At 47.3% G+C, this 26,734-nt stretch overlaps 15 protein-coding genes across 15 annotated transcripts; 4 read left to right on the top strand and 11 right to left on the bottom strand.

The window, feature by feature from the left end:
* Nucleotides 1-18: 18 nt before the first annotated feature.
* LACBIDRAFT_316012 (uncharacterized protein) lies at nt 19-605 on the bottom strand. The gene is made up of 4 exons (XM_001878235.1): nt 445-605; nt 258-385; nt 156-203; nt 19-103 (listed from the first exon to the last, which is right to left on the bottom strand). The coding sequence occupies exons 1-4, from the start codon at nt 584-586 to the stop codon at nt 62-64; spliced, it is 360 nt and encodes a 119-aa protein (XP_001878270.1). The 5' UTR covers nt 587-605; the 3' UTR covers nt 19-61.
* Nucleotides 606-694: 89 nt separating this feature from the next.
* LACBIDRAFT_293463 (uncharacterized protein) lies at nt 695-2,048 on the bottom strand (the record flags this gene model as incomplete). Its single annotated transcript, XM_001878234.1, has 5 exons — nt 695-1,057; nt 1,109-1,166; nt 1,222-1,719; nt 1,772-1,887; nt 1,935-2,048. 5 exons carry the CDS (start codon nt 2,046-2,048, stop codon nt 815-817), a joined length of 1,029 nt encoding a protein of 342 aa, XP_001878269.1. The 3' UTR covers nt 695-814.
* Nucleotides 2,049-2,267: 219 nt separating this feature from the next.
* On the bottom strand, nt 2,268-3,832 carry LACBIDRAFT_316010 (uncharacterized protein; the record flags this gene model as incomplete). Its single annotated transcript, XM_001878233.1, has 5 exons — nt 2,268-2,563; nt 2,620-2,835; nt 2,888-3,001; nt 3,058-3,688; nt 3,758-3,832. 5 exons carry the CDS (start codon nt 3,830-3,832, stop codon nt 2,268-2,270), a joined length of 1,332 nt encoding a protein of 443 aa, XP_001878268.1.
* A 283-nt stretch (nt 3,833-4,115) lies between these two features.
* Nucleotides 4,116-4,316, top strand: LACBIDRAFT_316009 (uncharacterized protein; the record flags this gene model as incomplete). The annotated part of the gene is made up of 2 exons (XM_001878574.1): nt 4,116-4,250; nt 4,302-4,316. The coding sequence occupies 2 exons, from the start codon at nt 4,116-4,118 to the stop codon at nt 4,314-4,316; spliced, it is 150 nt and encodes a 49-aa protein (XP_001878609.1).
* A 182-nt stretch (nt 4,317-4,498) lies between these two features.
* Nucleotides 4,499-5,984, bottom strand: LACBIDRAFT_316008 (uncharacterized protein; the record flags this gene model as incomplete). The annotated part of the gene is made up of 4 exons (XM_001878232.1): nt 4,499-4,785; nt 4,841-5,056; nt 5,109-5,222; nt 5,279-5,984. 4 exons carry the CDS (start codon nt 5,982-5,984, stop codon nt 4,499-4,501), a joined length of 1,323 nt encoding a protein of 440 aa, XP_001878267.1.
* Nucleotides 5,985-6,539: 555 nt separating this feature from the next.
* LACBIDRAFT_324992 (uncharacterized protein) lies at nt 6,540-7,731 on the top strand (the record flags this gene model as incomplete). The annotated part of the gene is made up of 3 exons (XM_001878573.1): nt 6,540-6,592; nt 6,645-6,970; nt 7,028-7,731. 3 exons carry the CDS (start codon nt 6,540-6,542, stop codon nt 7,729-7,731), a joined length of 1,083 nt encoding a protein of 360 aa, XP_001878608.1.
* A 1,673-nt stretch (nt 7,732-9,404) lies between these two features.
* LACBIDRAFT_178249 (uncharacterized protein) lies at nt 9,405-10,729 on the bottom strand. Its single transcript, XM_001878231.1, has 2 exons — nt 9,618-10,729; nt 9,405-9,566 (listed from the first exon to the last, which is right to left on the bottom strand). The coding sequence occupies exons 1-2, from the start codon at nt 10,724-10,726 to the stop codon at nt 9,449-9,451; spliced, it is 1,227 nt and encodes a 408-aa protein (XP_001878266.1). The 5' UTR covers nt 10,727-10,729; the 3' UTR covers nt 9,405-9,448.
* An 89-nt stretch (nt 10,730-10,818) lies between these two features.
* LACBIDRAFT_316004 (uncharacterized protein) lies at nt 10,819-11,937 on the bottom strand. The gene is made up of 2 exons (XM_001878230.1): nt 11,865-11,937; nt 10,819-11,809 (listed from the first exon to the last, which is right to left on the bottom strand). The coding sequence occupies exons 1-2, from the start codon at nt 11,931-11,933 to the stop codon at nt 11,336-11,338; spliced, it is 543 nt and encodes a 180-aa protein (XP_001878265.1). The 5' UTR covers nt 11,934-11,937; the 3' UTR covers nt 10,819-11,335.
* A 408-nt stretch (nt 11,938-12,345) lies between these two features.
* On the bottom strand, nt 12,346-14,661 carry LACBIDRAFT_232979 (uncharacterized protein; the record flags this gene model as incomplete). The annotated part of the gene is made up of 7 exons (XM_001878229.1): nt 12,346-12,597; nt 12,656-13,050; nt 13,107-13,504; nt 13,556-13,860; nt 13,914-14,252; nt 14,308-14,552; nt 14,601-14,661. The coding sequence occupies 7 exons, from the start codon at nt 14,659-14,661 to the stop codon at nt 12,346-12,348; spliced, it is 1,995 nt and encodes a 664-aa protein (XP_001878264.1).
* A 167-nt stretch (nt 14,662-14,828) lies between these two features.
* Nucleotides 14,829-17,782, bottom strand: LACBIDRAFT_293458 (uncharacterized protein). Its single transcript, XM_001878228.1, has 7 exons — nt 17,180-17,782; nt 16,499-17,128; nt 15,832-16,443; nt 15,575-15,778; nt 15,370-15,521; nt 15,195-15,323; nt 14,829-15,139 (listed from the first exon to the last, which is right to left on the bottom strand). Exons 1-7 carry the CDS (start codon nt 17,750-17,752, stop codon nt 14,896-14,898), a joined length of 2,544 nt encoding a protein of 847 aa, XP_001878263.1. The 5' UTR covers nt 17,753-17,782; the 3' UTR covers nt 14,829-14,895.
* A 248-nt stretch (nt 17,783-18,030) lies between these two features.
* LACBIDRAFT_293457 (uncharacterized protein) lies at nt 18,031-18,880 on the top strand (the record flags this gene model as incomplete). Its single annotated transcript, XM_001878572.1, has 4 exons — nt 18,031-18,255; nt 18,308-18,385; nt 18,435-18,711; nt 18,767-18,880. The coding sequence occupies 4 exons, from the start codon at nt 18,031-18,033 to the stop codon at nt 18,784-18,786; spliced, it is 600 nt and encodes a 199-aa protein (XP_001878607.1). The 3' UTR covers nt 18,787-18,880.
* LACBIDRAFT_316000 (uncharacterized protein) lies at nt 18,868-19,861 on the bottom strand (the record flags this gene model as incomplete). The annotated part of the gene is made up of 3 exons (XM_001878227.1): nt 18,868-19,401; nt 19,452-19,694; nt 19,742-19,861. 3 exons carry the CDS (start codon nt 19,859-19,861, stop codon nt 18,868-18,870), a joined length of 897 nt encoding a protein of 298 aa, XP_001878262.1.
* A 92-nt stretch (nt 19,862-19,953) lies between these two features.
* On the bottom strand, nt 19,954-20,568 carry LACBIDRAFT_247298 (glycosyltransferase family 1 protein; the record flags this gene model as incomplete). The annotated part of the gene is made up of 3 exons (XM_001878226.1): nt 19,954-20,062; nt 20,112-20,250; nt 20,301-20,568. 3 exons carry the CDS (start codon nt 20,566-20,568, stop codon nt 19,954-19,956), a joined length of 516 nt encoding a protein of 171 aa, XP_001878261.1.
* Nucleotides 20,569-20,702: 134 nt separating this feature from the next.
* LACBIDRAFT_315998 (uncharacterized protein) lies at nt 20,703-22,021 on the bottom strand (the record flags this gene model as incomplete). Its single annotated transcript, XM_001878225.1, has 6 exons — nt 20,703-20,827; nt 20,885-20,946; nt 21,003-21,268; nt 21,317-21,624; nt 21,678-21,820; nt 21,867-22,021. 6 exons carry the CDS (start codon nt 22,019-22,021, stop codon nt 20,703-20,705), a joined length of 1,059 nt encoding a protein of 352 aa, XP_001878260.1.
* Nucleotides 22,022-22,444: 423 nt separating this feature from the next.
* On the top strand, nt 22,445-26,535 carry LACBIDRAFT_315997 (uncharacterized protein; the record flags this gene model as incomplete). Its single annotated transcript, XM_001878571.1, has 17 exons — nt 22,445-22,450; nt 22,500-22,583; nt 22,641-22,742; nt 22,798-22,870; nt 22,922-23,028; nt 23,084-23,434; nt 23,487-24,044; nt 24,102-24,339; nt 24,397-24,606; nt 24,662-24,813; nt 24,871-24,975; nt 25,029-25,242; nt 25,298-25,527; nt 25,585-25,732; nt 25,781-25,882; nt 25,932-26,238; nt 26,289-26,535. The coding sequence occupies 17 exons, from the start codon at nt 22,445-22,447 to the stop codon at nt 26,533-26,535; spliced, it is 3,234 nt and encodes a 1,077-aa protein (XP_001878606.1).
* Between the last annotated feature and the right edge of the window lie 199 nt (nt 26,536-26,734).

The following is a 26,734-nucleotide window of genomic DNA, read 5'->3' as shown; positions in this document are numbered from 1 at the left end:
CATGGCAGCACTTGTCGAGACGGCGCGACAAACCCGAATATATGCACAGTATAGACATAAATCAGATGTCAAAATCGTCGTCGAGGTCTTTTCGTCGCTGATACTATGATGAAATGTCAGGATGGGCAAAGATAGACGAGGGTGCTGGCACGCACGATGATAGTAGATTTCTTCGCTGTTGTCTTTCCCCTGACCTCTTCCATCTTACACCTGAATTTGAGCAACTCGATAAAGGGAGTGAAGCTTAAAACCCGCACCTGATCTAACAAGTCGATGAGTTGTTCCTCGGTGACTTGCCCTCTTAATTGACCCGATTGTGCCATCTTCAACAAAATCGTCTCGATCTCCTTCGATCTGTCGGGACTAACGAGTGCTATCCGTGACACTGGACGTTCAGAAGGGCAAATGAGCAACGGGGAGACTGTTGGTTTAGAAAGAACGCACATCTTTCCCGTGCAGGAGTAGCGAGTACAGTCCTCAGCAGATCTCGCCGCATCTGCTCCTCTTGGGCGCGTTTAGCATCGTCTTCTCCTCCACTTCCGTCAGGAATCTTTGAAGTCCCTTGTGGCAGCTTTATTCCATCCATTATAGAGGGTCGCGTATGAGTGAAAGTCGCAGATCGGAGTCAGAGGGAGTTAGTCGCTCGTGCAAGAGGGTATTGTGATCAAGTTTCTCAAAATTTGTTCAAACCATTAATTTCCCAGGCATTCAACCAGGCTACCAAACGAAACTATGCTACATTACGTGGAAATATCATCTAGATACTGATATACAAAAGAGCGAAGAATCATCAAGATCGTAAGTAAAACATTCTCTAAATCATAGCGCCAAAGAGGACAAAAACAAGAGCCGCAACGCTCGCGCCACGGAATGTAACTGTCCTTCTGTTCGCGTCGCTCGTATTAGACGTCGTCGAAGAGCTTGTGCCATTCTGCTGCTTCGCAAGTGCTTGGAAAGCAGCAAAATTGTTGGAACCTGACTCAACCGAATTGATAGAGAACACCATTCCCTGACCACAGTGATTGGCTTGACGGCAGTAAGCCCAAATTGGTGATGTCTAGTAAACGTCGTCAGTATAGGTGACGACCTCAAAAAAAGTCACGCTTACGTTGTTCACAGTGATTGTATATGTGGGGAAGGTAGTGGCGCCACTGGCAACGGGATTGCTGGAGATCACAAGTGTCAATATCTTGAAACAAGGCGGAGTAAGGAAGAACTAACAATCCAGAGTCAAAGCCAACAGCCCCAGTTGTGCTTGTTAGAGATAAAGCACGGCAGGGAGTGTTAAAGGAGCTCTGTGTAACCGTATGATTCACTTGATGGAACTCAAAAGTAACCGTATCTCCGACTTGAGCGGTGATATTGGAGGGATTATATGCCAGCACGCCTGTACCCCCAACCACAACTTTGTGATCAACACTTCCAGTCGATGTAGCAGCCGAAGTTGTGTAGGTCGTAGTGCTTGCTTGACCGCCTACTGTAACAGTGGCTGTTACAGTAGCCACAGCGCCTCCTGTAGCGGAGGGAGTGGATGTCGCAGCGGCTCCGCCAGTAGCGGCCGCTTGGAACGCAGCGAAATTGTTGCCGGGATTGACTGCGAACACCATACCCTGTTGACAATGATTGGCTTGGCGACAGTACACCCAAACCGGGCTGATGTCGGTGACAGTGAGTTGAGCGACGGGAAAGCCGCTGGTCACCGAATCTGCCACTGGAACGCTGCGGCGATGTTAAAACGGAGAAGATATAAAGATGCGAATTCGACACTAACAAGCCCGAATCAAAGCCGCCTGATTTGGGTGTGCAAGGCGATTGAAGAGTTGACTGTGTAGCTGTATGGTTCTTTTGCTTAAAAGTAAATGAGACGATATCGCCAACGCTTGCATTCTGCGCAAGTGGGTAAGATAAAGAATCAGGCGGCATTATGAACGTACGACAAATGGAGGCGTGTATTGTAGGATACCAGTTCCGCCAACAACGACGTTAATTGTAGCAGCATGAGCCACACGCAGAGCGACAAGAGCAACGAGGATAGAAAGCTTGAACATATTTTAAGAGAACGTTCAACGTCGGCAAGAAAGAAAAGACAGAATGGGAGAAAAAGGATGGAGAGTGTGGGTATGGGTCGCTTTTATATAGGACAGAACAATGGCCATTGTGAGAACCTGAACAAGAAGATTGACCATAGTCGCTGCGCATAATGGACGCAGATCTTAGATTAGATTAGGCATCTCTTTTGTTCTTGTCACAATCACCATGGTTACATGTCACACATACAATTCCACAAATTTACCCCATCGCTCAATGACAGGCTTCACGGCAAGCTCCCATTCTTTCCCTGCCTTCTTGCCCTGTTTCCATCTTTCAAACTCAAAAATTTCTTTGTGAACGCTCCCACAATCCGGACACGGCTGCGCATCGCCATTCTTCTTTTGGTTGCTCTTCTTTCGCGGTGAAGACGTCACTGTGACTTCATTTGAACTGCTTTCAACTTTTGGCCACTCTGGGTCAAGGTATACGCAAGTAGCAACTAGGTCAGCTAGCTCTAGGTGGATCAAACGCTCTGTAAAGAATGCATCGTCTTTATCTTTGTCGCAGATCGGGGGCATTTGGACTTACCCAGGCGGTGACACCACGCTGCTTTTTCTCCTGCCCTCACTCGACCCTTCATAAGGCTTCCTTCTCCTCCGTCCTCATCCGGTTCCACAACTCCAGGGTAAAATCCTCGCAATATCTGCTCCTTTGAACCGCATTGCTTCCCCCATTGGTCAATCCTCTTGACTAGATTTACTGCTCGTCCCACTTTGAGCTTTATGGTTTTGTCCTGGGACGGTTCTGCCATGTAAAATTAAGCAGATCATAGCAAACCCAAGACAGATCGACATACCGCGAATCTCAAACGTGTAAATGTACCCCTCAACATCGGAAGGGGACCTTGATTTTTCCATTTCAACCCGGAGGGACACCCGCGTTTCCGCTTGGAGGTATTGTGGAATCCAAGCTGTTCAAATGGGATTACCCAACAGCAAATAGTCAGATTTTTGGTATTGCACTCACCATCGAATGTCACGAACTCCCCGTTTTTCTTTGAATAATAACCACTGGGTTCAAGGACTTCTTTCTGATGCTGATGGCAAAACCTTGGCAAAGCTGGAGAATCTTGATCTTGGTTATTGCCAATGACCTGTGCCAGTGCTCCTCCCGTTTTCACAATGCGGACGCAACGCTTGCCCGCCTTGGTCACTCCCGCACATCGAAATTGATCGTTCTGGTCCGTTGGTGTGGGCGGTGTTGACGCTGAGCGCTTCCTTATTGGCCTTGGGGGCTTCGAACTTGACTTCGAAGGGAGTTGGGAAGTGGAAAGCGGAAGCTGCGGGGTAGAATGGGGACGTATAGGAGGTGGTGGGATATCGTCACCCAGGGCCATCTGCATTGTCAATGACTGAGGCGCATAATAACCAGATGGCATATTGGGCGCGCTCGCCGAGTGCTGGAATGTGGGAGGACGGGGAACGTTTAAATTTGGGTGAAATCCGCCAACGAAGCCTCCACCTGCAGAGGAGATACTAGGGGGAGGGACATTGGACAGACTGAGATCGTTGAATGATTGAAGAAAATCCTGGTCTGAAGGCCGGGCAGCATAGTTAACTTGAGGGGGCTTTGGAGGCGGTGGAGGTGGAGAATCTTTCTATGTATTATAGTAAAAAGTATGAGAGATCTGTTAGTTGATTTGGCGATACTAAGTGATGAAACTTACCTTGTCGAGCGAATCAATGATCTTATTGAACAAGTTCTCAGCGAGATGCTTCGCTTTCTCTTTTGCAAAGGGCATCGTAGATGGATAAAGTCAGGATAAGCACTGCCTGAGCAGCAAACTCGACTCACTTCATTGTCCAACTGTCAACAATGATCGGAGTTTGAAGCAAGTACATAACAACCAACCTTGCTAAATTTATCGACGCGGCGCTCCTTTCACCTCGACGTGAGTTCACTACTTTTTTTTTCACTTCAAGATGAAACGCACTGGGCTCTGAGATATCCTTTGAGGTCACGCACTACGCTCAACGAGCGGCGGCCTAGAAACCCGTTAACTGATTATTTTTCTTTTCTTTTCCATGTCATCGCACGATCTCACGTTCAAACCACCTTCCCAGGCATCATGGACTGCGATGATCGTGCACTCCATCTCTGCCAACAATGTCGACTGCTTTGTCTTCCGCACGGGAAGCACTCTCATCGCTAGACAATCAGTGCGTTTCTTCCGTCCCTTTTCGCAAAACTCTTTTTATGTGAATCGATAGGGAGCAGAATCTTGATGTCAAATCTGGCATGTCGCTTCTGTTTTTGATGCGTCGCACTATGCTATCTATCTTATATGCGATCTCTGGCCCTTATCTCGGCTCATCTCATGCTGGGGCACTCGTCAAGTAGTCGTACCATGCCCACTCAAGCATTCAGCACAACGACACGAACACCTGTCTTGTCACAATCACAATTGTCACACATACAGTTCCACAAATTTACCCCATCGCTCGACGACAGGCTTCACGACAAGCTCCCATTCTTTCCCTGTGTTCTTCCCCCGTTTCCACCTTTCAAACTCAAAAATTTCTTTGTGAACGCTCCGACAATCCGGACACGGCCGCGCATTACTATTCTTCTTCTGTTTGCTCTTCTTGCGCGTTGCTGTGTCTTCATTTGAACTGCAGTCAACATTTAGCCACTCTGGGTCAAGGTATACGCAAGTGGCAACTAGGTCAGCAAGCTCTAGGTGGATCAAACGCTCTGTAAAGCATGCATCGTCTTTATCTTTGTCACAGATTCGGGCATTTGGACTTACCCAGGCGGTGACACCACGCTGCTTTTTCTCCTGCCTTCACTTGGCCCTTCATAAGGCTTCCTTCTCCTCCGTCCTCATCAGATTCCACAACTCTAGGATAAAATCCTCTCAATATCTGCTCCTTTGAACTGCATTGTCTCCCCCATTGGTCAATCCTCTTTCCTAGATTTACTGTTTGTCCCACTTTGAGCTTTATGGTTTTGTTCTGGGAAGGTTCTGAAATACAAAATCAACCAGATCATAGGAAACCCAAGACAGATCGACATACCACGAATCTCAAAAGTGTAAATGTACCCCGGAACATCGGACGAAGACCTCGATTTCTGCATTTCATCTCGAAGGGCCGCCCGCGTTTCCGCTTGGAGGTATTGTGGAATCCAATCTGTTCGAATGGGATTACCCAACAGCAAATGGTCAACTTTTTGGTATTGCACTCACCATCAAATTTCACCCACTCCCCGTTTTTCTTTGAGTAATAACCACCGGGCTGAAGGACTTTCTTCTTATGCTGCCAGCAATATCTTGGCAAATCTGGAGAATCTTGATCTTGGTTATCGCCAGTTGCCTGTGCCAGTGCTGCGCCCGTTTTCACAATGCGGATGCAACGCTTCTCCGCCTGGGTCGTTGCCGCGCATTGAAATTGATCGTTCTGAAGGACTTTCTTCTTATGCTGATAGCAATACCTTGGCAAATCTGGAGAATTTTGATCTTGGTTATCGCCCATGGCCTGTGCCTTCACAAAGCGGGTGCAACGCTTCTCCGCCTTGGTCATTGCCGCGCATTGAACTTTATCGTTCTGAAGGACTTCCTTCTTATGCTGATAGCAATACCTTGGCAAATCTGGAGAATCTTGATCTTGGTTATCGCCCATGGCCTGTGTCTTCACAAAGCGGGTGCAACGCTTCTTCGCCTTGGTCATTGCCGCGCATTGAACTTTATCGTTCTGGTCCGTTGGTGTGGGCGATGTTGACGCTGAGTCCTTTCTGATTGGCCTTGGGGGCTTCGAAGGGAGTTGGGAAGTGGAAAGCGGAAGCTCCGGCGTATGATGAGGACGTATAGGAGGTAGTGGGGTATCGTCGTCCAGGGCCATCTGCATTGTCATTGACTGAGGCGCGTTCGGTGGATAATGATAAGCAGATGGCATGTTGGTCGCACTCGCTGAGTGTTGAAATGTGGGAGGACGGGGAACGATTCGTAAATGGGTAAAGTCAGGATAACTGCCAGAGCAGCAAACTCGACTCGCTTCATATTCCAAAACTGACCAGAGGTTACATAAAGCAAGTACAAAGCACCTAACAACCTTGTAACAACTAACCTTGCAGAACTCGCTACTTACCACTGACCAGGTGTGAGAGGTGTTGAATGTTCTGAATATGGTGACTGTTTGTACTTTGTTGTGGTTTTGTTGTGGCAAACGACGCTTGTGCTAAATTTATCGACGCGGCGTTCCTTCCACCTCAACGTAAGTTCACTACTTTCTTTTCACACCGCTTTATTCAAGATGAAACGCACTGGGCTCTGAGATATACTTTGAGGTCACGCACTACGCTCAAACGAGCGGCGGCCTAGAAACCCGTTAACTGATCTTTTTTTGTTCTTTTCCTTTTTCATCACACGATCTCACATTCACACCACCACCTTTCCAGGTATCATGGACTACGATAATCATACACTACATCTCAACCAAGTCCTAGAAACAATGTCGACTGCCTTGTCTTCCGCACGGGAAGCACTCTCATCGCTAGACAAGCAGTGCGTTTTTTTATGTCCCTTTTCGCGGAACTCTTTTTATGTGAATGTATAGGGAGCAGAATCTCAACGTCAAAGATGGCATTTCGCTTCTGTCTTTGAAGCATCACACTATGCTATCTTATATGCGATCCCTGGCCCTTGTCTCGTCCCATCGTGTGCTCGGGCACTCGTTAAATAATCGTACAATGCCCACTCAACCATTCAGCACAACGACACGAACACCTCGCGGAAACGGTGCAGGTGACCTCGTCGACTCGATGATCGAGGGTCGCGTAGTGCTTGAAAAAATTGGCGCTCTTGAGAGCCGAATGCGATACCAGATCGAAAAACTTTTAAAGATTGCCGAGGATTCTGGAAAGAAGGACAACATGTTTGACGGTATGAACACTGACTTTCATTTCATGACAATCATCTGACGCTTCAGCCCCCCCTCAGACCCTCTGGACTTTCGTCCAAATCCACAAAACCTCATGTCCAAGCAAGGAGGGCAGGAAGACGCAGACTCGCACCCTGAATCTTTTTCACGCAACGATTACACACCTGCCGGCGACGGAATATACCGTCCGCCACGGCTGGCACCAGTGCCTTATGTTGCAAAATCAAAAAGCGAGAAACGTCGGGATCGTCCTCCCGTCCCGTCCGCTTTGGCTACCTTGTCTGCCGACCCCTCGCGGCCACACCTCGAAACAACTTCCGGTTTAGGTGGAATTCCAGCCCTCGCTTCAGGTCGAGCCAGCTACCTGAAAAGGTTGAAGGACTTTGAGGAAGAGAACTTTTCGAGGTTGATAATGAAGAAGAGTGACGCCAAACGACGCGCGAGAGACGAAGAAGACCTTGCGTTGGGTGGGAATTTAGCTGGAGGTGGGGGCAGACGCAGAGCGGGAGGACTGGCGGATGAATTTGGAGATGTGTTAAGGAGTGTGGATAGGGTTAGTGGACGCGGGCAAGGTGACGGCTACGAAGAGCTGAGGAGGAAAGGCAAAAAAGAGGATGTTCTTTCTCGGAGTCGTAGGTCTGGAGGGTTGAAGAGACATGAAGAAGCTGATGGGGGAGATGATGAACCTCGACCGAGGAAACGAAGTCGATTTGAGCTGGATGCCAAGATCGCAAAAAAGAAATTAGGCAAACGAAGAGGATAGTAATGTAATCAAAAAATGTTTGCCCTGACAAAAGATAAATGAGAACCATAATAAGCAACGTTGAGTGAGTGCAGCTGTTGCAGCTAGATAAAGAAGGATAAAGGAGAAAAAAAGGGCAGACTACTGGTGTTTGTAGTTGCTATTACATAATAGCTACGCTTATGTGATAGCTACGCTTATGTGATAGCTACGCTTATGTGATAGCTACGCTTATGTGATAGCTACGCTTATGTGATAGCTACGCTTATGTGATAGCTATGCTTATGTTATAGCACGCTTATGTGATAGCAAGTGGCTGTGTAATCTCTCTTGCTCGTATACTTTTGCCCTCTCTGCGGCCTTCCACCACATTTTTACATCATGTAAAATAGAAGATACATTGAGATTATTGCGCAAATATAAGCTATTACAAAATTTCTATGTATTTTACTGTTCAATTTTCAACTACATCACAATATAACTGTTGGGACAAGAAATTCAACAGGGAAAGAATGTGATGGTCAATTTGACATTTGGATAATTGATCAGCTTTGAATATTAGCTGAAAAAATGTGAGATGAAGTGCCACAGTCATTTGAAATCAGAGGATAGGTAAATCATTCAATGTATGCCTAAACAAAAGAGGTTTCTGGGATTCTTCCCATTCCCGAAGAAATTAGATTCAAGTCAGCTATGCAACAACTATTGATGCCTGAGCCTTGGGTAAAAAAAATGGAACTGATACTTGGGATTGTGTCAAGGTACAAAATATGCTGTTATGTCCATCCTACTGTTGCAGAGAAACAGTTGTTTTTAAAGCTTATGTGTGAGTATCTAGCATTAATCAGGAGATCCTGACTGCAAAAAAAAGCTGTAATTGTACAGAATTGTAATCATGCAAAGGGAAATGAAAATGATATCTTCTACAAAATATATTCTGTAGTATGGCCTGTGAACATCAAAATGGAGGTGCTTCACATACAGCCCATCAAGCAAAGGATCAATTGCTCCCACCCAAATTTTTTAAAGTAATCCAGGGCTTTATCATTTGGATGTGGATAGTCATTTTCCTGAACCATCACAGGAGAGGATTAATTCAGCCCACACAATATCACTGCTAGCCCATTACAAAATACAGTTTAATTAGCTAATAAAAGGCCTGCACAAGATGTCGTAGAAATTTCAGCTCCCTAATTACCTTGAAAGAGAATCAGAGCAGGAAATGATGCTCTAGGCCAGAATTTGAGGGCAGTAGGGCAGATAAAATTTACTGGAAAATCCCCAACAGAGTAGACTGTGATGGGGGGGATAGCAGGTATCCAAAGGCCCTGTCAGAATAAGGTTGGTAGGCCAGTTGTAGGTGGAGATGGAAAGATGGGTCAGTAGTTTATAGCTCATGATTGTAAGATAAGATAAGATAAGAAATATTCCTCTTTTTTTCGTCTTTTTATTTTATTTTATTTTATTTTCTTCTGTAGCAACTACAAACACCAGTACCCTGCCAAAAAAAGCGTCACCTGAGCGATTCGAACACTCGCGGTCAAAGACCAACCGCTTAGCTGTATAGCAGGCGATCCCGTTAACCACTCCGGCAAAGTGACTTGTGAAAGCAGAGGGTTTGAATGTACATATCCACATTAAAACTGCTTTCTATGAAGGGCTTTGGAAAAAGGATGCACAACCCATAACAAATTCCTCAAACAAAAATGTATTTTGTCCTAGCTTAACAACCCTACACTCATGAATCAGATTTAACTGTTCCTTCTGCCAAAAAATCGCGAATATAGGCGACCAATTGGTCCGTTTGCTCCTGCGTAATGGCGTTATACAGAGAGACGCGGATACCGCCCACAGAGCTATAACACGGCATAAGAGCTCAATTCGCATTCAAAAGCGGTACAACTCACCGGTGACCTTTCAGGCTTTTCATACCCTTTGCTTCTGCCCCAGCCAAGAAGCGAGCCTCGGCGCCCTCCCCCAAGACTTCAAACACAATGTTCATCCAGCTCCCGCTCCCTTCCTTAACGTGGCCTTTAAGCAGACCGAGCTTTTCGCCATCTCTAAGAACAGCATATACTTTATCTTTCTTCCGTTGGTTTAGTGCCTCGTAGTAGGGAACACCTCCCAACGCCTTGTTCCTCCGCAGCACGAGGCCCGAGACGTACAAGGAAAACACGGGGGGCGTATTCGGCATACTTTGTTGCTCCGCAAAGGACTTGTACGCCAAACCGATAGGAACGGGGGCTGCGCCCAATTTGGCAGCTGCGTCTACATCGACGATGCAGTCCTTGCGAACGATAATGATAGTCAGCCCAGCGGGCCCAACGTTTTTCTGTGCCCCAGCGTAAATGACCGCATGGTCCGCAAAGCGGGGGATCGTGCGTGACATGAACGAGGAGGAGTAGTCGGCTACAAGGGGCAGCAGCTCATCCTTCGGGAGGTGATGGAATGGGAACGACTCGGGGGCTTGCGGGTCATGAGAGAACTGCACCCCGTTGACCGTCTCGTTCTCGCAGTAGTAGATGAGAGCTGGGCTCTGAGAGAATTTGTACGCGTCGTGCGGCGGGATGTTGTCGAATGATTTACCGTTGCTCGACGTGACCCGTGCATCGGCCGCGATGTTCACTTTACCCCCACCTAGACGGCCAGCTTCTTGTGCAGCAAGCTTGCTCCACGTCCCGGTGATAACATAGTCCATGACTCGTTCTTCATCTTTTAAGTCAGGATGCAGCAGTCGGTGACGGGCAAGGAGGTTGAGGACGATCGCGGAGAACTGGGCCGTTCCCCCGCCTTGCGTGAAGAGGATGGAGTGCGTCGAAGGCACGTTGAGCTGCTCGCGAATCAGCGCCTCGACTTCAGCGAGAAAGGCGGCGAATTCTTTAGATCGATGTGAGATTTCGGCAATCCCAATCCCTGTACCCGCAAAATTGAGCAAGCCTCTGGTGGCTTCTACAAGAACCGACTCTGGCAAGGCTGAAGGCCCCGCTCCAAAGTTGATTGCTCGAGTTTCTGGCATGGTATACGGGTGAAATTCGAGTCACACATCCCGTACATACCATTCCAATTGTCGGCCGATAAAATGAAAAAAAAAATCATATCTAATCAGTTCGAGGGGTACGTCATCTGGATTTCAATGTGCTATCGTATCGGGAAATGATTGTCTGCAGGTTGTCCATGAGTAAAGCAGATTGGAAAAGCGAGGACAACGATTGCTTGAAAGATATATGTATGTAGTGCGCAGCAAACGTCGTAGATGGGATGCGAACTATATATGGGTGGGTGTGGTTCGTGCAACGAATAAATCACAAAGGGCAGATCGAACGAAAGTAAAAGCCGTGTGCAGGATACAGTATATATATGAATATTGGTTTGGGATGATGATTAGGGTAGATGTTGTGATGGGAAATGATGTTAATTTGCTTGATGATTGCAGGGAGAATGCGAAAAGAACGTAACGAAATTTGATTGATTGCAAGGCATAAAGAGCATGTGAGTCGAACGATGGTTTGCAGCATAGAGTTGTTGTTGTTATTGCTTGATTTCAAGGGGTTGAGAAAGCATGAGAGTCAGAGGATGGTTTGCAGCGAAAGGAAGGTCGAAAGCAGAAGCAGGGCTCGCCACAGGGTCAAAAGTCGAAGGAAGGGATGCATTGATTCGGTCCCTGCTGATGAGGGTCATAAGATACAGGCATAAGGTTCTGAAAGAGAATCCGAGAGGGGTTGAACCGCGAACGAGGTGTTGTTACAGAAGGCGATAAATAGGGGCTGAGTGAGGTATCGCGTGTGGATGGGGGTAGGGAGTAGTCGGAAGAGGAGGATATTGGATTCGTCCTTAGCGAACTCTTCCGACGACGTACGGGACCCGATAAGGGGATAGACGATGACATGTCTGAAGGAAAGGGATCTGGAATTTGAGACAGGTCTGCGATGTCCCATGGATTAGTGAATTGAGGGGTGCATTCGAGAGCTGATATCCATGGCAGCTGGTCGAAGACGTGTGGGGCGGGATCAACGCGACATTCTACGCGTGATGAGTTGCGTCTGCGGCGTAGGGAATGAGAGACAGTCCTTTGGCGGCGTCTTGGAGACGAAGTTGAGTTCTAAATCGAGAATAAGAACATGCAGCAAAGATATGATAACGAGACGACGCCTCACGATGGATTGCTCAATAATGGCGATGGGAGAGCTTAATGGATGATAATGGGGCATGGGTGGCACAGGCATAGCGATAATCGTACAATGGAATGAAGAGCGATACTTAAGGAGACGAGATGATCATAATATCGGACAATGATTAGGAATGAGTTAACCAAGAGGAAACACACGCCTGACAAGACAATGCAATAAAGTCACCTGACTCGGCACACCCCGACAAAGCAATTCGACAAAGCAATTCATTGTTGTGAGAAAATGTTGTATCAAATGGACAATGCAAGATGAGAATATGAAGCAACTATGACAACCCTTAATCGATCTCCTCCATGGCCGACGTTGACGCGCCCGCATCTGCACCATCAGCCGCAGATGTCTCCTCAACAGCCGCCTCCTCCTCTTCATCCTCATCAACGTCAAGGCCAAGGCTGCAAAGAGAATCATTGTCAGCACCCCTAACCGCGACGGCAGCAAACCATAAGACTTACGCAATCATCCTGTAGATGCGCTTGGCAAACGACGAAGGCTCATCCAGTGTGAAGCCGGACGTAAGAAGGGCCGTCTCGAAGAGCAAGTACGTCAAGTCACGAACAGACTTGTCAGCCTTGTCCTCCTTGACCTTGCGTTTGAGCTCCTTCACGATTGCGTTTGTGGGGTTGAGCTCGAGCGTCTTCTTTGACGCCATGTACGACGACATTGAAGAGTCGCGGAGAGCTTGCGCCTTCATGATACGTTCCTACAAAATCACCACATTATTGAGAATCAGCTGTCACGAGAAAGGAAGACAAACATACCATGTTTGATGACCAGCCGAACTGACCAGTTACGAGGACACATGGCGAATCGGTGATACGGTTAGACACGACAACCTTCTCAACCTTGTCACCAAGGGCATCCTTCACCGTTGAGCAGAGCTCCTGGAATTCGGCAACCTCAGCCTCACGTGCCTTCTTCTCGTCCTCGGTTTCCTCGAGCTCAAGGCCTTCCTTCGACACACAGACAAGTTTCTTGCCATCGAATTCCTTGAGCTGGGTGATGGCGTATTCGTCGATGGGGTCAACGAGGAGGAGGACCTCGAAGCCCTTCTTCTTGAGAACCTCGAGGAAGGGTGAGTCACGAACAGCGGCAAGCGACTCTCCGGTGAGGTAGTAGATGGTCTTCTGGATCTCATGCATGCGAGTGATGTAGTCTAATTAATAAGCAATCAATACCAAACCCGGGGAATACTGGGACCGAAGAATATACCTTTGAGGGAGGTCAATTCATCGGTCGACTTGGTGGAGTAGAAGCGAAGGAATTCAGCGAGCTTGCTGCGGTTCTGAGCATCCTCGTGGATACCGAGCTTGATGTTCTTTCCGAAAGCCTCGTAAAACTTGGCAAAGTTGTCCTTGTCTTCGGCGATCTCACTGATGAGATCCATCGTTTTCTTCACAAGGTTCTTGCGGATGACCTTGAGGATCTTGTTTTGCTGGAGAGTCTCACGGGAGATGTTGAGGGGAAGATCCTCAGAGTCGACGATACCCTTGACGAAGTTCAGGTATTCTGGAATGAGGTCTTCACAGTCGTCCATGATGAAGACTCGGCGGACGTAAAGCTTGATGTTGTTGCGCTTCTTCTTTGATTCGAAGAGATCGAAGGGAGCGCTGCACAACTCGTGAGATGAGGACAAATGGCCACCAATCTAACTGACGCACCGTTTTGGAATGAAAAGGATGGCCTTGAACTCAAGCTGACCTTCGACGGAGAAGTGCTTGACGGCGAGATGGTCTTCCCAGTCATTGGTCAAGCTCTTGTAGAAGGAGGCGTACTCCTCAGTGGTAATGTCGGAAGGATTGCGCGTCCAGATAGGCTTGGTCTTGTTCAATTCCTCGTTGGTGGTCTCCTTTTCTTTGATCTTCTTGGTTTTCTTCTCCTTGGTCTTGTCCTCCTCATCATCGACTTCCTCGATCTTGGGCTTGTCTTCAGCCTCCTCCATCTCCTCATCCTCATCCTCGACCTCCTAAAACAGTCCATCAATAACAACACTTAAGTTAAAAGCATCCACGCGCTTACCTTCTCAACCTCCTTGGTAACGGCAAGCTGGATAGGATATGAAATGAACTCGGAGTGCTTCTTCACGATATCCTTGATCTTCTTCTCCTCGAGGTACTCAAGCTGGTCCTCTTTCATGTAAAGACGGATTTCGGTACCGCGGCCGAGAGGTGGGTTGACGGTATCGGGAGTGATGGTGAAGGTACCCCCGGCAGCCGATTCCCAGATGTATTGCTCGTCGTCGTTGTGTTTTGAAATGACTTGTACGCGCTCAGCGACGAGGTAGGCGGAGTAGAAACCAACACCAAATTGACCGATCATGGAAATATCGGCGCCACCACTGAGGGCCTCCATGAAACCCTAAACGCAGAGAAATCGTAAATACAAAAGGACTCGTCGAGGCAGATCGGGTTACCTTTGTTCCAGACTTGGCGATGGTACCAAGGTTGTTGACCATATCGGCCTTGGTCATGCCAACACCGGTATCACGGATTGAAAGGACCTTGTTCTCCGTGTCGGGGACGATACGGATGTAAAGCTCCTTCTCGGTATCGAGCTGGGTGGGGTCGGTGAGAGAGGCATAGCGAATTTTATCGAGGGCATCGGAGCCGTTGGAAATCAACTCTCGAAGGAAAATTTCCTTGTTCGAGTAGAAGGTGTCTATAGATGGTCAGATGGTAGACGTGGGTACGGCGTTTGAACACATACTAATGATCAAGTCAAGGAGTTGACTGATCTCAGCCTGGAATCCGAAGCTTTCTGTGGCCATTTTATCTGTTGACGCAAGATCAGACACGAGGAATGGCAGATGTAATGTGGACGAACTTTGAGGAGAGGTATGCAGATAGAAAAAGGGATGGATGTGAAAGAGGAGAAATGCGTCTTTTCTTCTTTATGTAGTCCAATTTTTCATTCTCGAAGGATCCGAAACTTGCCTTTTTAGGAAGAAGTCGCGGGCGGCTGATCGAATGTTCTGGAAAAACGCTGGACTAAAAACACAGGACTAATAAATTATTCCCTTTTGCCCGCTGCATTTCCCTTTCAAAAGCTCAACCATCTCTCTGAGCTCCTCAACCTCATCCTTGAGTTTTGAATTCTCATCCTTGGCCTTTTTGTTTGCCGATAGCAGCGCAGCTTTCTCCGAAGCAAAATTGGTGATTTCTAATGCGGGGGAGTGTCGCGGAGTTGATATTCTCCTCTCCTCAACTAATTGAGCTTCCAGTGTCATGATTTTTCGACGATACACGCTAAAATAATAGTTGGTTCAAAAATGAATGGCGAAAAGTTAAAGTACCGACTGACCGTGCATTATCGTCCATTTCGGCTTGCGTCCTTTCCAAACTTTCAAGTCGAATCTCCATTTGCCTGTATTGACTCTTCATGATCTCCGCTTCCTGTCCGCGTTCGTTGAACTTGTGGAAATCTTCATCCCTGCGACACATATCAATTATACCCCGCAGTCACCAAGCAAGCTCACCATAGTCGTTGGATCTTGACATGTTGCTCAATTTGTTGTTCGTAATCTTTCAGTCGGTCTATTTTGTGCTGATTTTCCTTCTTCTGTGTTTGAAGCTGAAAAACTTTATTCGTTGCCTCACCCAACAGTTTTCCCTGTGCGGCAAAACGAGCCTACGAGTGAATTATCACTATGGGTATTGTTTCTTTGAAGGGGATTGGACTACCTGGGTCTCTTTCTCCGCACGACGAAGAGTGGCCTCCTCAGAAACCCAGTTCTTCTTTTCGTCCCGAAGCTCCTTCAGCTTTTTCTGCAACTCCGCGTTCCAGTCAACATATTTGTTTTTTGCAGACGAGGCTAGCCGCTTGTGTTCTTGTAATTCTTTCTCGAGGCTAATGACTTGCGCTCGATATTTTCGCAGCTTGTTATACTGAGGCAATATAGTTGAATGGGATGAAGTTACCAAGAGAATGCAACACTTACCAAACCTTGCCGTTCCGTTTCTGCAGTTTTCATCAGAATTCGATCTTGATAAAGACGCGCAATGTGTTTCGCGTTCTCTCTTGATAGCCATAGTTCAAAATTAAGCTCGTTCAGGAGGAGAAGGCGGTCTCGTTGCAACCTTGAGATTGCTTGTGCAACATGTGTCTGGTTTTGCTCGCTGGTTGGAGATGAGGGCCGCGTCCGGATGAGTTCTGACGTTTCGGCTGTAAAAAAATGTTGAGACCACTGAGATGTTGTTTTGACGACTTCGACGTCTATGTCGGATTTTAATGCCACGGATGCCTGGATCATGTCTTGTAGTGAAAGGACGACTCTTTCGGAAGAGAAGTCAATTAATGGGATGTACCGCGGAGATCCCGCCTTAATTGGACGGTCAATTGGCAGATCCCCTTGAGTTACCCCCTTTTCTGTGGTGCGTGCGTGGCTGTATTTCTCCCGTAGTCCCGAAGCGAGGTTGCGTATGTCCAGCATGGCGGCCTCGCTCACAATTCTTGAAATATCATATCGAACCCAAAACTCTGGCTGCAAGAGTTCGGCCACAGAGTCACGCCAGATAAGCAGTGGATGACAGCAATGCTCCCTTAACAAATTCTGTGTGATTCGTTAGGGTCGACCGCGAGGGGGAGACGACAACCTGATTCCTCACCTCACTTCGCCGTCGTATTTCATCTTCTTCGAGCGCTTCAGCCCAAGCCACAGTATATGGACTCCTCACAGAGGCATCATCGAGATATTGAGCCGGATTCCTAAGGAACTTCAGAACATTGGAAGGGTAGAGGTAATACAATGTCGTGAAATAAGGTCGTGGTGAAGGAGGAAACGAAATCGTTGTGTTAAATGTCATTTCTAGTCGTTCCCATTCGAGGTCTGAACGAATGTGAAGAATAGGGCTTGTTTCCTTTAAGATTTCGCGATCGAAATCCACGCCAGCGGCCTCCTCTTCCGGAAGTTGAGGATCGGATGGGGGGCGTTCCCTCCAGCACATGATCCTGGCCAAGATGGCTAACAGCTTCGGAAGTATCGGTTTCAACGTTGTAGCCGCATGGATAGCAAATACGGGAAGAAGTTTGACCATTAGAGTCATTCCAGCGGTACAAACAGTAGAAGAATAATCCAAATAAAGGGAATATATAAGTTGTTGCATGATTGGGTGTTGTGCAAAGATTGAAGCACAGTCTGGAAAAGACGGGGAAGATGTGTAGGCATTCAGAAACATTAGAAGTTGGAGTCGAGAGGAGGGTGTTGCAAAATGGTGATCCACTTCTGTGAGAAGGTCCTGGTGCAGGTAAGCACAGGAATTTATTCCGCTACACGACAAAATACGCACCTCAGGTTGTTCGCTACCATACTTCACCAGAATATCCTCCAAGTTGACCTTCCAGCGCGTTCGTTTCTCTCTTTCCTCCTCGCCAATCTCAGCCCACTCAACAGCGTCGTCTCCTGAGCTCTCGTTGAACGCATCGAGTAGATATAATTCCAGCAGTCGGCGTCGAAAGTCACCAACCATTTCTGAATAACCTGACTGCGTCTTCTGCAGCGCTCCGATGATGAGCTCCTTCGCGTGAGTTACAGCAATGGTCGGTAATTTCGGTTCCCGTAGTGCAGGTCGAAGAAGCAGATCGAACCAAGATATGACAGAGATAGATGGGAGCACAGGATCTAGATGATATAAAATAGCAAGGAAGATTTCAGTCTGATACAGCGACGAATAATCAGTAACTTCATGGAAGATCTTTTGGAACTCTTCTTCCAAGTGAAATAAGAGAACCTCAGGTTCGGGCGAAGAGGAGCATTCAAGCACAAATTCATCAACATTTCCGAGAAATTCTGATATCGGTAAGGCATCAGGAGCGCCCTCAAGCACAGAGCGCACCTGTCCTGCGAGGAGAGAATCTGGCATTGAGGGGGAAGGAGGCAGGTTCTTGTTAGACTTACACGTTGGTAGTAAGCAGGAATCATCATCGCCAAACAAAGATTCTCTGCTCATCGTCTATCACGTCGAGCTCGCTGTCGAATAGGTTGCCTACTGAAAGAAAATAAAGGTACGGATCATAGCCTTGAACTTCAGTTTAACCCATAAAGGAGGGGAATGTACTCCAGGTCACTCCCCGTCCGATGGATGCACAATTCTTTTAATGGATGTCATATTCTGAGTCCTGACGTGGCTGCTTCTTGCAGATGTCCGCCCATATCGAGGAAGTTACATCCGACCATTCCGACCACGAGGGACACGACCACGGCCATGAAGGCCATGATCACGATCATGAGGAAGACCCTACTTCCGCTGCTGCCCTCGATAAAATTCAGTCGCGCTCCGAGCGCAAGGCCAGGAAGGCTCTCCTGAGCTTGGGTTTGAAGAAAGTACCTGGCATTACGCGTGTCACCCTCCGGAGACCAAAGAATGTGGGCATAATATCTTTATTTTAAGGAGAAAACTGAACTCTGGCTCGCTTAGGTGCTCGTCGTGCTCGCTTCACCAGATGTTTACAAATCGCCAAACAGCGATTGCTACATTGTTTTTGGCGAGGCCAAGGTCAGAATATACATATATATATTGGAAGCTTGGTTGATATCGAATTTAGATCGAGGACATGAACTCGCAAGCACAGCTTTCAGCAGCCCAACAGTTGGCAACCGGTGGCAACGCCGGAGCGGCCGCCCTCGAGGAGTCTGGTGCCGGTGGAGACGACGATGACGACGATGATATTCCCGATCTGGAGGCACCTGAAGATGATGGTCCCGTCGACGAGACCGGCGTTGATCCCAAAGACATCGACCTTGTCATGCAACAGGTGAACTGCTCACGCGCAAAGGCTGTTCGAGTACTAAAAGAAAGTGGAGGTGATTTGATCAACGCTAGTGAGTATCAAAAGCCATCGATTTATTTGTCGCTTTCGCTGACATTGGATTGTAGTCATGGCGGCGAGCGAGTGATTTCTACCATCCATTATCTGTACCCATATTTTTAATAGCATTGACCTCTGTCAGAGTCTCAATTCGCGCAACCCTTTGAAGTTAAGACGCCTCCAAAATTGTCCAACGTCGGAGCTCGACGTAATAGTTGGATCTTTCCCAGCCATCCTGAACAATCTCCACCCCTCTTAGCGGTTGCTCTGTCTTGTCCGGCTTCACGGAGACTTGCAAGCCAAGACTCGTAGCAGCATCAACCACCAATCCAGCAAGTTCTCCTTTTGCAAACATATGGTAATACCGATTGTACACTGGTCGGTTCTCAGACTCTCCAGGGCTCGGAATTGGACCTGGCGTCGCCGGTATCGTCAATACCCATGGCACCATAACGTCTTTGCCTGTCGTCGCTAGAACTTCTTGCTCACCAAGCACTTTTCTTTTCGACAATTCGTCTTGCTCGATCGCCCAAACATAGATGAGAATCCGTCCGTGGTCAGGAGAAACCGCCTGAAGCAGCCGCTGAGGGAGACTAAAATAAACCAAAGTAGCACAAAACCCGTTCTCTCTCACCTGGACAGCAATCATTCGGCGTTGCTGAGTCGCAAGATGATGGATTGTAGCTACCGATATCGCGTAGTCCTGAATAACATTTGTTGAGTTGCGTGCAGGTCTGGAAAAAGCCTACGCACAAATACACCTATTCGCCAACCATTTTCGAGAACATTGCCCCATACTACCTCTCTGATTACTTCGCCTTTCCCTGCAGTTCTCGCAATCGTGAGTAAATTGCGACTTCTATCGAGCCCGATTGTCCAGATGTCGCCTGGCCGATCCAGTGGTAGGGGCAAGTATTTCCCATTCCCTGTTCCCGAGTCAAGACCTATCCAGCCTGTTGGCGGGGCAGACAGGAATGCGGCAATAACTGGCCATGGCTGACTGCTGAGTGAGAAGAAAAAACTTGGTATGAATTTCGACTGACTTTGTATCTTGTAGATGAAAAATGGCTCGCTATCGCATCATATACAGCATGGACAGTTTTATCTTCGTAGATATCTGCGTCTTCGTCTATCGTTGCTGTTTCTAGCGTTCGAGGGGCCATCTCTCTCGTTTATTCGACCCAGCGTTGTCGGAAGTATGTAGGACAAAGTTGAGAATGGTGATGATGATAACCAGCACCTATTGCTACCCTGTTCAAAACCCCATCTCATCATCCAAAATTTTTGCAAACCTGCTTTTATCTTGCAAGGGAAATAACTGAAGAGAAGATGGCTCAATTTCAGCAATAGCTTTGGGCAGTTCGCTGATTCGTCATCGTTGGCGTAGGAATATGCAGACAGGGGAGGGCGTACGAGATGGTGGCGGCTTTCAGATAGCCCTGATCACTCAAAGCCTTCGCCAACTCCTCTTGATGACGGTCCAGCAATGTTGGGTTTGGTACAACTATAACTGCCTTCCCTAGTCGCAGTACGTCCAAGATGGTTCCAGATCCTGATCCTTATTTCAACTGGGAGGATGTTGCGGGTGAAAGGGTGCAATACCTGCATGACTTATGACGAGGTCCGCTTTCTCAAACTCTTCCTGCAGAGATGGCTTGAACTTCCAGTACTCAATGTCTACCTCGTTTTTCGTAACCCTCTCGGTATTGCCTGTCTCAATACACCTCGCTAAGTCAAATTGCGAGTTCCCACATTGCAAGATGAGATTCGTGTACCCTCTACGGTGTAGGCTGAGAAGGACTGGGTCTGAGAGGACTGACTGAATGAGGGAATCAAACTGTGTAGATCCGACGGTGACGAAGGCGAGCATGTAGGCCGAGGACACGTTGGTTTGCTTGGTTTTATGAATTTGTATATTGGGTGGTGGGTATATTTACTCAGAACGTCCCCTAATATTGCTGTCATCGACGAATCGAAAATTGGACATCGCCTTCACCAACAACATCAATTTACACTAGGGTCAATCCTCACTACGACTTTGCCAGTCGCTCTTGACGTCAGAATACGGCCGTATGCTTCAAGGGCGTCCTCGAACTCATGTACGGAATCCACGATTGGTCTGAGTTGACCTGGATGTGAGGCTTACATCAGTTCATGACCCTCGTTGTCAACGTCGGAGCTTTTACCATTTGCGACGAGACTTTGCAAGGCTTTCATATCATCGACGTTGTTTTTGACCAAAATCAACCTGTCAGAAAGTCTGAACTTATAAAACACTCAAGAACGTGGAACAAAGAAATTCACGAATGTTTTGCCTTGACTCCGCCTAGCCACCAAGGTGTGCACATGGCGCCGAGTGTCCTTAATAATTTCCACATTTCCGATATGGTGAAGCCATGAGGCATAGGGCCTGTTGTGATAAATACACCGTTTGGCGCTAGGTAAGCCTTACTGAAGGTGTAGAGAGACGGATCGAGGAGGGCAACTGCATCGTAAATAACATGATACTTCGGATTAGGCGCATTTTCTTTGAGGTATTGGTGAAGGGGAATTTGAGTATAGTCAATAAACTGCATGACAATGTTAGCTAATGATAATATGATCATGAACTTGCACACCTCGTCTGCACCCATCCTTCGCACAAAGTCTTCGTTTTTTCCAGACGCTGTTGCAACAACTTTGGCACCACGAGCTTTCGCAATTTGTATAGCAAATGCGCCAACAGCAGAGCTTCCTCCGTTAATAAGTATGGTCTGCTCAGGCTCAAGCTGAGCAATGGTGTGTAACGCCTGATACGATGTCATCGCAGCAAGTGTTATGCCGGAGGCTTCAATCGGAGTCACAGTTGAGGGTCGAAGGAGAACGTATTCCGCTGGTACCTTGAGATATTGCGCCAAAGTACCCTGCTTTGTTTTTCGCTGCAAAGCTATAAAGGTATTGAGAACGGCGAAGGTGGCTTGATTTAAACAAGGCACATACTTGTGGGAATCCACCCAAACACCTGGTCGCCATTGGCGAAGCTAGTTCCGTTCGCATCAACGACTACACCAGAAAAATCGTGTTCCGCTACGTGTGGTCTATTCGCCAGCAGATTAGGCAAGAGACGCATCAACTTCCAGCCTCTATGCAGAAGTTAAGAGATGAAATGAGTGGCACGGACGGGCTCACACTGGATTGAGAGCCGCTGCTTGAACCTTGATAAGAACTTCACCCACCTCCAGTTTCTTTGGAACCGGCCAGTCTGACAGGAGAGCCAGTGCCTTTGCGGGTACTCCGTTCGTAATCACCGTCCAAGCACGTTGGATATCAGGTATATGGGACATGGAGATGCGAGTACCGAAAACTCGACGAACACTTTGAAATAGGTCTTTTATAATGGTTGAACCATGTGTGCATGATTACGAAGAAGACTAGAAGCTGATGTCACGAGGAAAGTCGCTTTCTCGTCACCAATGACACCATGTGCTTTATAGAAATGAGTAAATGAGTAAATGAGACGGGTTTATGCTTACTCTGACTCAAGTTCGCGTATTGTATATGATTAAAAGAGAGCCGTTGAAAAGTTGCCTTGAGGCTTGAAGCTGTCTTGAAACTCCGATATCGTGATCCCGTGATCAGGGGCTTACAACTTCAAGTCACCCTCTGCCCAACTCAGTGAGCTTGCCATATCTACGCATCGCACCATATTCACCGACATCCACGACGACAGCTGAAGGAGCTCCGACCTCGAATATCTGTGGGCAATCATGGAGGTCCGTTGACTGCCGTCGTTATCTGTAACTTATTCATTTTGCTCAGCAGGGATTACTGGATTTCTCCCGAGAGTTTGATGTAACTCTTATGGATAAGGTCGTCATGGCTTTTTACACTGGTGGAGGTGCAGATGTAGGCGGATCCTCTGTGTCGCGTTTGCCGAACTTATGATTACTCTTGCATCTTCAGCAACAAATGGCTCAGCAGATTCTCACTCAATTCCAAGAACACCCCGACTCATGGACGAGAGTACCCGATATATTGGAACGATCGTCTTTTCCTCAATCGAAGGTGAACACCGGTTATTTTACATTTGTGTCGGTCAAATTCGAACAAGTGGTTTCAGTTCATAGGTCTACAAATCCTTGAGAGACTCATCACTACGCGATGGAAAACGCTACCCGATGGTCAGCGCCAAGGTAAGGATCTCCGTGGTCTATATGTTACAAGTTACTAATCGTTATTGGAAGGCATCCGGAACTTCATTGTTGGCGTAACGGTGAAGGTTGCGTCGGACGAGGTTTCTCTTCGGAAAGAGAAGACTTATGTCAATAAGTTGAATCTGGCACTTGTTCAGGTGTGCCCCCATACAGCCCATGATCTTGTTCCCCAAAACTTATTGTTGATCACAGATTCTCAAACAAGAATGGCCTCATAATTGGCCTACGTTCATTACGGAACTTGTCGAATCCTCTAAGACAAACCTCTCACTTTGCGAGAACAACATGGTTATCCTCAAACTCCTTTCCGAGGAGATCTTTGACTTTTCCGCCGAGCAAATGACTCAAACTAAAATCAAAAATCTTAAAAACCAAATGTGTGGAGAATTCTCAGAGATTTTCAAGCTTTGTTCAGAAGTCCTGGAAGAAGCCCAGAAAACGTCGCTCATTAGAGCTACTTTGGAGACGCTACTCCGGTTCTTGAACTGGATCCCTCTCGGCTATATATTTGAGACAACCATAATTGATCTCCTCCTAAATCGCGTAAGTCTTGGCACTTCTCCCAACGCTGAACTGACAGTATTTTCGTTTCTAGTTTTTGGAAGCACCGGAATTTCGCAATGTGACATTGAAGTGTCTTGCAGAGATTGCCGCATTGAATGTAGGACCAGAATACGACCCAAAATTTGTCATCCTCTTCGCCATGGTCATGACATCTATAAATCGCATGATTCCGCCAAGCACGAACATTGCCCAAGCGTATGCCAACGCAGGAGACGCAGGTCAAGAACTTGTTCTGAACCTCGCACTTTTCCTGGCTAACTTCCTTTCGAATCACCTACGTGCTGTTGAAACCGAACAGAATCGTGACGTTCTCTTGAACGCGCATCTGTACATGGTAAAAGTATCGCAAGTGGATGAGCGCGAAATTTTCAAAATTTGTCTGGAGTACTGGCTCAAGCTTGTCGCCGAGTTGTACGAGGAAATTCAGAGTTTGCCGATTGGTGAATCGGGTTTGTTGATGGGTTTGAGTTTGGGAAACAACGGAGCCCAGAACATGTTGAATGGCATGTCATTGAGGAAGAACATTTACAGCGATGTTCTGTCAAATCTACGACTGGTTGTGATCGAACGAATGGTCAAGCCAGAGGAGGTTAGTCGTTTCAATATTGCGCTGTTGTTTTCGATGCTCACGTCTTTCCCACTTCAGGTCCTGATTGTTGAGAATGACGAGGGGGAGATCGTCCGAGAGTTCATGAAGGAGATCGATACCATTGTACTGTATAAGTCAATGCGTGAACTTCTGGTCTACCTCACCCATCTCGACGTCTCAGACACAGAAACTATCCTCACAGAGAAACTTGCGAAGCAGGTCGATGGGTCTGAATGGTCGTGGAACAACCTCAATACCCTTTGCTGGGCTATCGGCTCTATCTCGGGTGCTATGAGTGAGTAGTTTCTATGCTTTACCGTGCGAATGCTTGCTGAGACGTTGGGAATTTCAGACGAAGAGACGGAAAAACGTTTCTTGGTGACGGTAATCAAAGATCTCCTCGGGCTGTGTGAGATCAAACGCGGAAAAGACAACAAAGCGGTCGTCGCTTCTGATATCATGTACATTGTTGGTCAATACCCTAGGTTCCTCAAGGCACATTGGAAGTTCCTCAAGACCGTGGTCAACAAACTCTTTGAATTCATGCACGAAACTCACGAAGGTACTCTTTTTCTTTGTTACCCTTTTGGCGCCTCTGACCCAAAACGAATTTGAAGGCGTGCAAGACATGGCGTGTGACACGTTCATTAAGATAGCACAAAAGTGCCGTCGTCACTTTGTCATGCAACAATCAGGGGAGCAAGAACCATTCGTCGACGAAATTTTGCGTTTGCTCCATAGAATTACCGTCGATCTGTCACCTCAACAGGTAGGGACTGCCGGTGCTCTGCATAACTATGCTTGTGCTTACTTGCCACTTGTATAGGTTCATACCTTTTACGAAGCGGTTGGATACATGATTTCAGCCCAACCTAATAAGCCTCAGCAAGAAAAACTTATTGCGAAGCTCATGGAGCTGCCAAATAATGCCGTATGCCCTTGCACAAGACTGTTCGCTTGATTTTAATTGATTCATTTTTACAGTGGGATTCGTTGATGGCGCAGGCAGCACAAAACATGGACGTACTATCTAGCAACGACAATATCAAGATCTTATCGAACGTTCTGAAGACAAATGTATCTGCATGTACATCAATAGGCAGTTTTTACCTTCCTCAAATTGGCCGGATCTTCTTGGATATGCTAGGGTTGTATAAAGCGGTCAGCGGTATCATCAGCGAAACGATAGCGAAAGAGGGTAAACCGCATTTCTTTTGGCGAGATATTGCCATCGCTGACTGACACGCCTTCAGGTATTATTGCAACCAAGACTCCAAAAGTTCGACAATTGCGAACGGTGAAAAAGGAAATCTTGAAACTTATGGAAACGTACATCAAGAAAGCAGAGGATCTCGAGGCGGTGAACATCAACTTTATGCCGCCCCTCCTCGATGCTATCCTAGGGGATTATAATCGCAATGTCCCCGCTTCCAGGGACGCGGAGGTTCTGAATGTTATGGCTACAATCATTGGCCGTCTTGGGGTGGGTTCTTTGTGATTGTCGTGATCCAGCTATTCAGACCTTCATAACATCCAACAGCCGCTCTTAACCCCCCAAGTTCCCGCTATATTGGATGCTGTTTTCGAACCTACATTGAACATGATCAACCAAGACTTTGCCGAGTTCCCTGAACATCGTGTTGGATTCTTCAAACTCCTCCGCGCTATCAACCTACACTGCTTCCCTGGTACGTTCCCCCCCCCCGACATCAGAAGCTTTACTAACTATCTTTTAGCATTGTTAGGTATTCCCCCCGCCCAGTTCAAATTGTTTATGGACAGTATTATTTGGGCTATCAAGCACACCATGCGCGACATCGCAGATACTGGCTTAAATTGTAAGTGTCGGCTCATATGAACCCCTTCCTTGTCTAACATTGTGTGAAGTATGCTTGGAGGTCGTCAACAATTTTTCCAGTGCTGCCGACCCAGCTGTTACCAACGCCTTCTTCCAGCAATATTTCCTCAGCATTGTTCAAGACATATTCTTCGTCTTGACTGATGCCGATCATAAGAGCGGATTCAAGCTTCAAAGTGTACTACTTGCGCGGATGTACCAGCTTGTTGAGATGAACGTCATCCAATCACCATTGTTCGACCCCGCACAAATGCCAGATCCCAACATAAGCAACGTAGTATTCTTGCGGGAATACACTGCAAACTTGCTTAAGACGGCTTTCCCCCACGTCAGGAGGTAAAGATTGCTGCCCACCCGCCTATTTGGTTTCTGATCTGCTCCCACAGCTCGCAGGTACAAATCTTCGTCGGGGCGCTCAGCGAGAACCACAACGATATCAACCGATTCAAGTTGGCTCTTCGAGACTTCCTCATCCAGCTCAAAGAGTTCTCCGCGGGGGACAATACCGAACTCTTTTTGGAAGAGAAGGAGCTTGAGAGTCAAGCAAAGGCGGAAGCTGAACGTCAAACAGCGATGCGGATTCCGGGAATGCTCAAGCCTGACCAGATAGAAGACAAGGATGAGGATATATGATCTAACGGATGGCAATAGGATTGACTCTTCATCTTTTTTTACCCTTTTCAACCATGTACAACAATCTGATACGTAAAGCAGCATCAGCATGACCCTCCTTCCCAAACCTACCATTACCATCGCGTTGTACCAGCCCGTCTAGCACCTGCTATCGTCTTTCCAGCTCTCGATTCTTGATAATTTTTAATGTACCACTAGC

The sequence above is a fragment of the Laccaria bicolor genome, genomic scaffold (assembly GCF_000143565.1).
Source record: "Laccaria bicolor S238N-H82 LACBIscaffold_6 genomic scaffold, whole genome shotgun sequence".
In the NCBI taxonomy this organism is placed as follows: Eukaryota; Fungi; Basidiomycota; class Agaricomycetes; order Agaricales; family Hydnangiaceae; genus Laccaria; species Laccaria bicolor.
Note: the sequence above shows the minus strand (reverse complement) of the source record. Positions and strands in the feature narration are given on the sequence as shown.

What these genes read in the sequence shown, in the direction of transcription:
- LACBIDRAFT_316012 (XM_001878235.1), bottom strand. Translation starts at nt 586, where the DNA reads ATGGATGGAATAAAGCTGCCACAAGGGACTTCAAAGATTCCTGACGGA. An exon ending in TACTCCTGCACGGGAAAGAT is followed by an intron (nt 386 to 444) that starts GTGCGTTCTTTC and finishes CTGAACGTCCAG; the next exon opens with TGTCACGGATAGCACTCGTT. An exon ending in CGAAGAAATCTACTATCATC is followed by an intron (nt 104 to 155) that starts GTGCGTGCCAGC and finishes ATTTCATCATAG; the next exon opens with TATCAGCGACGAAAAGACCT.
- LACBIDRAFT_178249 (XM_001878231.1), bottom strand. Translation starts at nt 10,726, where the DNA reads ATGCCAGAAACTCGAGCAATCAACTTTGGAGCGGGGCCTTCAGCCTTG. An exon ending in AAAAGCCTGAAAGGTCACCG is followed by an intron (nt 9,567 to 9,617) that starts GTGAGTTGTACC and finishes GCCGTGTTATAG; the next exon opens with CTCTGTGGGCGGTATCCGCG.
- LACBIDRAFT_316004 (XM_001878230.1), bottom strand. Translation starts at nt 11,933, where the DNA reads ATGCCTGTGCCACCCATGCCCCATTATCATCCATTAAGCTCTCCCATC. An exon ending in CCATTATTGAGCAATCCATC is followed by an intron (nt 11,810 to 11,864) that starts GTGAGGCGTCGT and finishes TTCTCGATTTAG; the next exon opens with AACTCAACTTCGTCTCCAAG.
- LACBIDRAFT_293458 (XM_001878228.1), bottom strand. Translation starts at nt 17,752, where the DNA reads ATGCCAGATTCTCTCCTCGCAGGACAGGTGCGCTCTGTGCTTGAGGGC. An exon ending in ATGGTAGCGAACAACCTGAG is followed by an intron (nt 17,129 to 17,179) that starts GTGCGTATTTTG and finishes TACCTGCACCAG; the next exon opens with GACCTTCTCACAGAAGTGGA. An exon ending in GTCAAGATCCAACGACTATG is followed by an intron (nt 15,324 to 15,369) that starts GTGAGCTTGCTT and finishes TATGTGTCGCAG; the next exon opens with GGATGAAGATTTCCACAAGT.